Source organism: Gastrolobium bilobum, unplaced genomic scaffold (genome assembly GCF_033153095.1).
Source record: "Gastrolobium bilobum isolate Gb01-03AN ecotype WA unplaced genomic scaffold, APGP_CSIRO_Gbil_v1 utg31257, whole genome shotgun sequence".
In the NCBI taxonomy this organism is placed as follows: Eukaryota; Viridiplantae; Streptophyta; class Magnoliopsida; order Fabales; family Fabaceae; genus Gastrolobium; species Gastrolobium bilobum.
Genome location: NW_026897159.1, coordinates 256,889 through 269,324, shown reverse-complemented (window position 1 = coordinate 269,324; position 12,436 = coordinate 256,889). Strand labels below are relative to the sequence as shown.

The following is a 12,436-nucleotide window of genomic DNA, read 5'->3' as shown; positions in this document are numbered from 1 at the left end:
CAGTAGTCTTGTTTCCACAAGACTACCTTCTCCCTCTAGTTAAGTTGTCTGAAATCTCTTCCTTATGGAAGATCCTTTCTCAGTATGTGTTCAATTTCCATTGATACACAATGAATATAGCTCACTTAACCAGAGAAACACAAAAGCTGTAATACAAGAGTTTCAAAAATAATTCTTTAAGAACTTTGCAGCTTTTCCATTCCAGAGATAGTTTAGACCATGGCTACTAGTTTAAACATAATTATTCCAAACTGATGTCCCATAGATCCGAGATTCAGTTCAGAGATAACGAATGGAAAGGAGAGAAATAACACTTGTATTTAAATGAAAATAAATTGATTACAACAAAATGAACAATGGAGAAGATGGTTGTTGCTCGTGAGGAGTCTCAAGTGGTTGATACAGAAAGAAGAAAAAGTGTTGTCACTTAACTACAGTTAAAACTGTACAACTAAAATTACAAAAATAAACTAAGTGATCTCTTCTTAAGGAATTCGATGGTTGTCTTTGTGCTGGGACGTTCTATTTATAGGAAGAAGAGTGAATGGCAAGCTTGTAAATCCCTTGGAGTCGATTTCTTGACTGCATGAAAGGGGCAGTGTGAACAGTGCTTTGAGGGGCGCAAGTGGCTGGATGGGACAGTTTTTGTCGAGATTTGTCTTTCTTTCTGACCCTCCCATGCCTTGCTTTCCTTTTTAGCCAATACGAACCGTTTATTCCCTACTGTGCATGTTTCTCTTTGGTTGCTTGCTGCCCACTTGCGTTTAATTAGAAACTTCTTTTCGCTTTTTCCTGAAAAGTGGTCAGAGAGATTGAGTAAGTGAAGCAGGTGTATTTAATGTTCCAAATCTGTTCCCCTTTATATATTTTCCAAAAGATTACGCCACCTTCTGTTCCCCACTGTGTTTTTGTAGTAAAGATATAAAACATGTGCTTTTAGTGCTAAAGTTGCTCATCAGGTGAGGGAACAGATGGTATTTTGCCATCAAAATGGGCTTAGATGGGAACGAATTTGCGTCCCATCATACATCATACCATATACTTTCATACAATACAACCATAATTTCCACCATCATGGTGGGGCCACAAGAGAGAGTAGTCAACTAGAACTAGGAGCTTACCTCACTGAGCTTATCACAAGCCCAACTCCAACAGTAAAAATACGTATGCTCCAACAAACCCTCAAGTTCCAAATCTCTAGGAAAACCTAGAGCAGGAAACATTTACATCATTAATACTCAATCACTTAATGATTCCACATTACATTCTTACATGCCAATAATATGCCCATTACAAGTCTAGACCAATTATTACATAATTACGTATTTTAGTGCATTATGAAGTGTTCACTTATTACACAATTAACCACGTAGTTTTAGCACCTTACATAATCTTAGCATCACACTCTAGGATCACAAAGGTAACTTAGATTATTTTTAACTCATCCAAGCCATATATTTAATTATTATAAGTTACTAAGGGTTCCCATAAGCCCACTTAGCCTAATTATGACTTTTATGGTTTTCCCATAATTGTACATGCTTCTGCTTTCTAGTCACTGTGCGTAACCCAACTGTTATAAAATTCTCATATTTTATTATGTTAATATAGACTCAATTATCTTTCCAACAAGGTATCACATGCCTCATTTCGAGTTTTCTAGCTCCGGTTATCACCGTTTGAAGTTGGACAAGCAGAGCTGTCTCCCAACTCCAAACCGAGCCCTAAACATCCCTTACCATTTCTATAATTCTGGAAAATATAATATACCAATTGATCTCAAATTTTTATGCAAATAAATAGATACCTTCAACTTTATTTCGACACATTATGAGCCTAATTTGAGTAAGAAATGAGGGAGAAACAATTCATGGAAGTTGCAGCCATGTACAGCCCCTGCAGATGGCCTCACAGGGCAGCCTCCACTCAATCAAACCTACAAAATTCTATACTTCTTCAAATGGTATCAAATTTGAAACCATATAGCTAATATATCAAGCTTTAAAATGATATAAGGAACATCCCTATAGGACCTCTATGGAGGGAGATATTTCCTCCTCAAGTTAGCCTAAAAACTGGTCATTTAACCCTAAGTGGGTTTAATTATCAAATATTAATTACCTATGGTTAGCAACTCTAAGTCACTTTAATTCTTGGATTTTTCTATTGTTAGGTCACATTATGAAATGCCACTTAGTCACATTATGCCATGTTACCTCAAGTTCATTAGGTTCACTAATTATCTAATTAGTGCTTCTAAACTCTAATTAGATCCAATTTTTAGGATTTTATAATTAATTAATACATTATGCATGGTCCACTTCACTTAAATCCTATATTAGTGTCCTAATTAGTTCTTGAACCAATATTTAACATACTAACCCTAATTGATCCTTGTTAGTATAAGGATGTCCTAGAGACAATCTTTTGATTAGATTAGGACATTTGTGTACCTTTTATATTGTCACAAATAAATCATAAGCACTCTTTATCATGTTTCATAATTTTGTCTCAATATCATTGTTTATATTATATGAGTAACTGGATAAACCCCTTGGAATAGAATATGTATCTCTTGAGTATTTGTGATGAGATCACGATCATGAGGATTCAAGGATACCAGATGTTTATTCCTAATTTTATGTTCCTAGTCTAGAGACAATGAGAATGGGGATTAGTAATCTCGGGTAAGACTAGCACGGCTTATCTACTTGTATTCAGATACAAGGTAAAGGCCTCATGAGCTACAGATATGGAGATGTCGTAGCTAAAGTCGTGAGTGGACCTATAAGGGTATAACTCGCACTGAACAGACCCACAAAGAGGCTCTATGAGGAAATCTCACAAATAATATCATTAGAGCAGCCTCTTATTATTTGGGTACGTCTTTTCTTAGACCAGAAGTTTTCACCTAGACTATGTTTTAGATGCATGTTTTGATTGTATACCTCGTCTTCCTAAAACATGGAGATTCATAGGTATACCTTTGGGCATGTCCTGAAAGAACACAAGCCTAGGGTGATAAACTGAAGGAATTCGTCAAATCTCTGTGAGGGATTAGGTTATCTGTAAACCGAAGAAATCGGGATGACATTTACGGGACTCGGGAATCTATGCATAGTTAAAGAGATCATGAGATGATCTGCCTTTAGAGTCAGTAAATTGAAGATTCCCTATTTCGAATTAAAGCTTACCCTAAACCGCAAGGGTTGATACATTTCCTCACCCTAGGTCTAATAGTAAGGTAACCGTGACGAAAGGAAATACATACGGTAACCAAATATATTTAATAGGATGATCATATCATTAACCTAACTAGCTCTGAGGTAACAAAGCTTTGCTAGTGCTCTGTGTTGTCATTAAATGGGTTGTGGTCTTATTGGGCCCAAACCCATTTATGCCAGTGGCTATGATGGGCCTAATGGGTCACACACTAACACCTTATTGTCATTACATAATAGCATTAAAGGTTTTGGGCCTAATAATGGTTGTTAGCCCAAGAAGAAGTTTGGATGCCCACCTAAGAGGGAAAGGGGCACATGGATTGTTGTAATAGGCTTGGATGGTCCAAGACATTATTAATTAATTTAATTAGTTAAATTAATTATCTAATGTTTAAATTTAAAATTTGAATGTGAATTTTGAATTTAAAATATTTGAATATTTAAATTAGAATGTTCAAATTTGAATTGGCTATGAAAGGATGTTTCATAACAAAAAGGATATGATGAGATCTTGATAGTATCTTGTCAAGATCAAATCCCAAGAATCAAGAGGAGATCTTTGGACATCATCAAGGATGATTGGGGCACTGATTTGGTGGCTTAATGATGGTCATTTGGTCAACAAATTAAGCTATATTCAGATTTGGTTGGTTGTGAAAATATTTGATTTAGTTGATTCAACTTGAATTGCAACTAATCAATATTTTTGGAATGATTTTGGGCTGATTGGGGCTTGCTTTATGGTTGATCATATAATTGTTATTAGGTCAGATTTTTGACTAGGTGTAGACTTAGTTTTAAGTGGAAAATAAAACTCCATTCTTTCCTCCACAAAAAGGGCGCTCCATGATCATAATTTTTGGTGAAAAATCTGATTCAAATTTATTCCTCTTTCATCTCCTTAAGTGTTTCCTTTTTGTGATATTCTTCTTAGGTTTTGTGTGACATATTGAAACCGAGCCTCCTACCTCTTCACAAGGGACGCCTAGCTTGCTCCTTTAAGGTGTTCGAATTGGTGGCTTTTCAAGAAGAGTTCTTGCGTCTTGACAAAGGGTGGTGTGGATCAACATTAGAGGGTTTGAACCTTCAAGCCTAACACTGATCACCTTCGAGTTTTGAGTTACGAACAAGGTATCTCTCTGTCCTAGAGTATGTATCTTGATTGGTATGTGTGCTTCTGCTTTGAAAATTTTGTTTTCATCCTCACATGCCTACGGCCTTTCAAGGCCCTTTCTTTCTATCCTTAGGTGGCCAAATTGTTTAGGTTATAGAAACTAGGTTTTTAACTTGTTAACTTTACCATTTCTTTATTTAATAAAGTGCTACACTTAATTAGTCCACTACTCCATCATTCAATTAAATTTTAAACATAAAACTCTAATTATACTCATTAGGGCAGATTTGATTAAGTGGTATTATTAGTGTTCAAATTCATTTCTTATTCACAATTAGTGTTCTTAAGCTTAAAGGTTGCATTTTTAGCATTTCTCTTGGTTTCGCCCATCATTTTCCACACTTTCCAACATCAAGAACCAATTTTTAACCACTTAGAGCATCAACCCATGAAGAACCCATGTTGACTGAATTGTGCAAGTGGGTGTGGAGGTGTTTTGGTCACTATTTCACCAAGGTTTCATGCTTACTTCTTCAAGTGAGCACCAAGGCTTCAAGCTTCCACTTCTCTTCAACAAAGAAGCATCTTTTCCACAAAGAACACCTTTTAACAAAAACCCAAGGTTATAGCTCAAGAACACAACACAAAGGTGGAGTTTTTCAAGAAGAAGATTCAAGAAAACTTACACTAGAACTTAGGGAAATAGGCACCAAAGTGGGGTTCTTCAAAGAGAACTCAAAGCACCAACAACATGGCTTGAAGAAGCCATGAAAACCCTGCTGTATGAAGGGTAAGCACCACGAAATTTTGGTTTTCAAGAACAAAAATGGTATCTTCTTGAAGAGGAGGATGAGATGAACAAGTTTTGTGAAGAGTGTTTGGTGATTTGATGGAGTTTTGGAGGTGAAAATCTAGAGAGAAAGAGGAGAAAACTTGAAATTCAAAATGTTAGAGAGACAGAGAGAGTGAAGGAGGTGCTGGAAATCAGAATGGAAGGGGGTCCAAGTCATTTTAGGGTTTTGACCAAGTCACATAAGTGACTTTTTGTCCTTTAGTGACACCCGATGTAATTTTTATCTGAACCGTTGTTAATTTTTCCACCCGGAACCTCCAAGACACAAACTTTACGTAATTCATATTACTTTTTTGAATAAATACCATTTTTGATCCATAACAAAAAACACGGTCCCCACTTTAGTCCCATACAAAAATAAATTATTCAGTTAGTCTCTAACAAATTCAAAGTGGACCCATTTAGTTAAAATCGTGGTCCCTCACAAATTCAAAAAAGACCCATATTAGTCCCTCAAAAGGACTAAAATGGGTCCACTTTGAATTTGTTTGGAACTAACTGACTAATTTATTTTTGTAAGGGACTAAAGTGGGAACCGTGTTTTTTGTTAGGGACCCAAAAAGGTATTTACTCTAATTTTTTCTAATTATAATGTTTATAACTTAAAATTTTGAATTGTAGATCACAGATCCACTTATAGCTGTTTAATTGTACTATAGTCTTTACCGGTGTTCTTAACTGTACCCGGATTTCATAATCTTCTTAAATTTAACATTGTTGGTCTAATTATGACTTGTTAGGCATATATTGGTCTTTCTTTCCATTTTCTAATCTTTTTCCCGTTCCGGGATTCTACCGGCTGCTTTTATAGCAGTACAAAATATCCGGTAAAAGTGACTTTTAAGAAATACCCCAATATGGGTAACAATGTTCACCATTTCATATACTAACCTCTATCATGAGGTTTATATCATTAGATTAGCTCTCTAACTCAGATTGCTAGATTGAGCTATTCTACAGACCGTTAGTGCGTCAGCAGTCAAAAACAACAGCTGAAAACTCAACTGTTCAAATACCCCCAATATGGGTATCAAACTTCATCAAATCTTATGCTTACATCATTTATGATATTCATATAATTAGGATAGTTCACTAACTTAAATTTATTGTACTGGAGCTATTCTACAGTCTATTACTGCGTCAACAGTCAAAAACAGTAGATAAAAATTCACCTGACTGGAATACCCTCAATATGGGTATCCAAATTCTTAGAATTTCATTCTCACTCTATTTATGACCATAAGGTCCCCATCATAACCCTGTAATTTGAAAAGTCATATAATTAGGGTTATTATACTTCTCTGATGGTGGCCGCGGGTGGAGAGGAAGGGAGGAGAGAGTGTGCTAAAATTTTGTGTCATGCCATGTGGCTAAGTCCACTTAAGTGAGGTGGGCCCCACCGCCACCTCACACGATTTTCAATTAATTCGAATTTCCTGCCTATTCCGCTAAACGTCCATAATTTCATAAACTATTTAGAAACTCTAATTTTTAACATTAACCATTGTCCATTAATTGCACTTGATAAGATGAATCCGGAGTTTTCTCGTCATTCGGAGAAATTGTAGTTTTAAGCTGTTATGCGCGTCGTGGGCTCGCTTCCCCAAAAACACTAATTTCCATCAATTTTTGTCAGAAATCATATTTTCTAGTCTTATGTACCATTTATAACTTATATCAAAACCTAGAGCTCAAATTTCCGTCGACACGTTTTACGGTGCAACTGTACCACGATATTTTTATCCGGTAAAAACACTATTTACAAAAATTTCAGAAACTTGCCAAACCACTCGATTTTTTGTTCTGGATCCATTTCCAGGGTTAGTTTTCTCATTTGAGACTTCCTACTCAATTTCACTTTCCTAGGTTTACGTGTTTGGCTAATTACCGTTTTACCCTTCATTTGTAATTTGACCTTAATTTCAGGATTTTCACTAATCCTACCCTTTAATTCATATTTAATATATTAATATATATTTTAGAAATGCGAGGTGTTATACTCAGCATAAGAACATATTTTTAATGCAATATAAAAATGCAATATTTCAAAAGTTTTGCATTTTTTAATACAACTTAAAGAACATTGTATTTTCACCAATCTCTCTCACACTTTATTGTGGCAATTTCTTTTCTCATAATATTATATATTCTTTTTTTTCAAACACTTGGTAAAAATTACATATTTTACTATGTATTCCTTGTTATAAATGAACTAATCCACTTTGGTGCCATCATTAGTTTCAGGCCACGACTAACAAGATAAAGTCTCATTGTTGCAAATTCAAACTATGTTTGTGAGAGATAAAATATGTAAAATGAGGTTTCGTTGCATAGATTTCGAAAAGTTATGTGAAATCAAAAAAAGAATTATCTGATTCGGATACCGAGTCAAAAGTTATGGTCTTCCGAAGTTTTACGTTAAATTATTAATTTTTGCGACACGTGTCAACACCAGACTAGACGACTCACGCCTAAATTAGTCGTGAGTGCCTCGTGGGTGATGTCTAATTTAGGCGTGACTGATGACGCCCAATACGGGCATGACACACTGTAATACACACGTAAAGTAATACACGCGTAAATAATTTCAAAACAACAAGAAATTCATAATTTTTTTATTTAAATTACAATTAATTAATTTTTTTGCAAATGATTTTTTTTTATTCCCTAATTATTTCTTTTGAATGGGTTAGGTCTTCTAGCAAAATCTTAACCACACTTATTTTTTTAATTAAAAAAATGTGTTTGAATGCATCACAACAATAAATTTAATTGTAAATGATTTAATTTTTTTTATTCTATAAACCTAATTATTTCTTTTGAATGGGTTAGGTCTTCGGGTATGCTAGATTTGAATCCATGCTCTTTTATTATTATTATTTTTTTTTTTTTTTGTAATAATCCATGCTCTTTTCGTCGTGGGCCTCATATTAACACTTATTTTTTTAATTATTTAAAGATTCAATGTGTTTGAGTTATTTCTCAACACAAACTCTGCAAAAGTGGGCAACTACAAAAATTAGAAGCAAAGAATTGTTTCAAAATAAAGCAATGTTTTTTTGCAAGTGCCAATCATCGTCGTCAATTTTGTTAAGTTCCAATTAACAGATCTATATATGAGCCCGTTATGATAGTGGTAGTTGGTCATGTGTAGTCTCGTGAAATTTGTCTTCCCTTAAGCACTTTAAATAAAAAGGATAAATTCAAATATACATCTCTTCGTTAAAAGGGGCCACTAAATCAGTATAGCTAAGTGCATTTTGACATTTAATTCTACAAAGAATATATACTATTTCATTGCAGTTTCTTATTGTTCTTCACTGGTCTACAACTAGGAGTGATAAACAAACCAAAGGCTTTTGACCCGTGAAGGCCTAGACTTACATGTCTAACCTTGGTTGTTGGAACCAAGTTGTATAAAAGCTCGTTTAATAAAAAGGTTTCAGGTTCCGATTCAAATGTTCGGCCTTAGAGCGTTTCAGGCTGGCATAGTGTACTAGCTTCTATTTTTATTTTATACTTTTTTTTTAATACATTTTTTTATTTTATACTTTTATACTACTGATAAATTCATAATAGCCCTCTTTCTCTCTCTTCAGCCCATTTCACTCCATTTTATTAGTTAAACAAACTTTTTGAATTATTTTGTTCTATGTTATTATATTTGGATATAAATTGAATTTATGAATCTTTGTTAAATTATTAATGTTGTTGATCGTATATTCTGTTTGGATAAATTTTTGTTGTATTATTTTTTTTAACAGGCTAAACCTAGCTTTTATTTTTTTTAAATAAAATAGGTCACAGGTCGATAATTATATTCATAACAGGTAACAGGCTAGGTCAAACTTACACATTTAAACACAAACTTAACCTTTTAGGATCAAAGTACGGTCTGGCTCGACCTATTAACACCTCTATCTACAAATCTACAACAACGTGTGTCTCTCATTTTTTATTCTCTCACCAAATGCGACTTTTGAAGTAGTTAATGTCATAGTTAAACTTTTTTTTTTTTTTTAAATAATGTCATAGTTAAACTTAGTAATGTATGATTAAGTACAAATATTTTACACTAAAATCAAACCAAATTAAATTAATAAAGTAGCTAAAAAAAGTATTAACATTTTCAAATCTGATGAAATCTTATGAACTTATATATTTCATAGAATTTTATTTTATTTTAAAATGCATTTAATATTTTTCTGTCATAACTGATAAAGTTACTTTCAGCAATCTATTATTTTGGGATTTGAAAAAAAAAGTAGATGTTTTTAATAAAATTCAATTGTAAGAGAGAATTAAATTTATCAAAAAATCTCTCAAACTCTAAAATAACATAATTTTTGGGTTTCAAGACAGAAAAAAAAAAAAATTTAAGTTAGAAAGAAAGTATCATATCTTTATACTAGCATATGGATCCCTCGTATCTTCAATTACAAAAAATTTAGTCAGTAATTTATTTTGTCTTTTTCTCTTAATTACAGTTTTGTTTCATGGAAAATGATCTAATGTCTTTGAAACAATTGTAGGAGGAGCCATCAGAAAAATTTATATATTTCATACATGATAGAATAGAGCAAATACATAATTGTTTCAATTACCAAAATGAACTTCCCTGTGAAAGTAGCAATATGTATACGGGATTTTCATTTGTTTGTCTGATGCGAGAGTTCTGAATGAGCAATTTCTGATATCTAAAAACTTCCAATTCATTGCATTCAAATAGGACAAATTGATTTCTTTAATATATTATTATCTTTTTAAATTAATACAATTAAATTTAATAATAAAAAATTAAAAACTTCTCTCTCTCCATTAAATTTAATAATAAAAAATTAAAAACTTCTCTCTCTCTCCATTAAATTTAATAATAAAAAATTAAAAAGTTATCTCTCTCTCCATTAAGTTTAAATGACCTTTTCTCTCCCTCATTATTAATGTTAGCTTTAAATTTCCTCTATCTCTATTAAATTTTATTATTTTGTTTCAAATAAGAGGACGTAACTCTCCCATTTTTTTCTGCACACAGTTACCTACTTTCAATTTTCATACATATTTAAAAAATAATTTTAAAAAAATTATTGAAAAAATTGTTTAACTATTTTTTAATCATTCAAACCCCATAAAACTAAGATAAGGATTAGCATTGAGTCCCCAAGATGTCGCCATGTGTAAATTAATATAATACTGTTTGAAATTATTGCTGAATAATTAATATAATTATATAATTTAAAAAATAATTATTAAAATAATATGATTTGACTATTTTTAATCATTCCAACCTCACAAATATGATCAGATCCTACACCTGTACTCACTTTCTCTTTTTAAAAATATATTATTTATTTTCCCAAAAAAATTATATTATTTTAATAATTCTTTTAAAATTATATTAAAGTCATCAGTCCACATATATAAAATTAAATTATATTCATCAGTCAACACACATGTATTTTTATATAATACATCTTTCAAAACGCTCAATTTTTCTGACACTGCATCTAATTTCATGCCATTTCCAACAAATGTTTAACCCATTGGAAAGCATTTTCCATGCTCTAGTCAACAACAGTTATCTCCTCTCAATCCTCATCCCTTATATATTATTATATCTCTCACCCCACCCTATATATGGCATTCTCTTCTTAGCAATAGCCAGTCAGATATCACCTTTCAATCTTCATATATTATCTCCTCTCAATCTTTTTTCTACCGTGTGCAAATGGTAGGATTTGGTAATATAATATCTAACCAATTTCTCAGGCTTTTGCTTTTGATGATACCAATGTTGCTTTTTAGCTCATCATCCTCATCTCAGGCAGCAGCAAAAGAATTTTCTGTTGGTGGTAAAGATGGTTGGGTTGTGGAACCTTCTGAATATTACAATCAACGGGCTCAAGAAAACAGGTTTCATGTCAATGGCATTATATGTAAGTCTAATTATATTAATTTTATCTTTATATAGAAATAAGGATATATAAAAGGGTTATAATATATATTCATGTTCTATTTTGGATGCATGCAGATTTTAAGTACAAGAAAGGGGACGATTCAGTTCTGGTGGTGAAGAAAGAGGATTATTTTTCATGTAACAACAATAATCCCATTCATAAGATGGATGGTGGGAATTCAACTTTCCTTTTGGACAGGTTGGGTCACTTTTTCTTTATTAGTGGAAATGTTGACAGCTGTAAAAATGGTCAAAAGCTTATAATTTTCGTCAACGCCGTAAGAGACACAGTTCCTCAGGCTACACCACAGTCCCAATCATCGACAAGTGTCCCACATGAACATGGAGGAGGGGATGGCAGAGGCTGGAGTGTAAGAGTAAATAGATCTTGCACCCGCATGTGTTGTAACTTTGAGCTTACTTGCGATTGTTGCTAAAGGCAGACCATATAAACTACATGGATAAGTGTATCCATGTCGCAACTAAATGTAAGAAATAATAAATAAGAAATAAAGATTGGACTCTCTCTTCTCTGTGCCATGTGTGCCATAGGTTGAAAGTCTTCATTTAACTATGCATGTAGCTGACACATATCTGGTGCCTATGCCAGTAAGTTCCGATGGTTTCACAAAAATAAAATAAAATCTAAGCTCATCAAACTATGAAATTAAACATAAATGCTAATGTTCCTAAAATGAACTATTGGATAAATAGTTTTCCTCTCAATCATTTTGTATTTTTTTATCGGTGCTTTATAGTGAATTGAATTGGTTCTGATTAAAAGATCTAACACCCCGTAGTACTCCGGTTGTTAACATACATGATATTTAGCATACACAGCGGAAGACTTTATTTTAAAGAATAAAAACACGTCTTATAAAAATACGAGTACACTGTTTTCAAAATATTTTATGAAAACATTTCTATAAACATTCACCTGAGATACTGCGAAAGCGTATATCTAAACATTCATCTACTAATTAATCCCATGAGCCAGTATTAGTGCCATTGACCAGCAAGATATGACATCAAGAGTCATTCCTAACGGAGTCTCCCGGACAACATAACGGCTATATTTCGGATAACTGGGAACATGGTCTCACACACACAGTTAACCCGATTGATACAATAATTTAAACAGATAGCTTGCAAGTCCCACACGGACTGCAATCGCTTCAATGGGTCAATACAAATAATAAGGCTCCATGCCCAAATTAACTGAATGCATACATCAAGTCTATATTAATCCTAAAACATAGCATCTGTAAATCATCTATGGCTCTAAGGATACA

At 33.0% G+C, this 12,436-nt stretch overlaps 1 protein-coding gene across 1 annotated transcript; it reads left to right on the top strand.

The window, feature by feature from the left end:
* The first annotated feature begins 10,916 nt into the window (after positions 1–10,916).
* LOC133304596 (early nodulin-like protein 1) lies at positions 10,917–11,581 on the top strand. Its single transcript, XM_061504646.1, has 2 exons — positions 10,917–11,124; positions 11,220–11,581. The coding sequence occupies exons 1-2, from the start codon at positions 10,917–10,919 to the stop codon at positions 11,579–11,581; spliced, it is 570 nt and encodes a 189-aa protein (XP_061360630.1).
* The last annotated feature ends 855 nt before the right edge of the window (positions 11,582–12,436 follow it).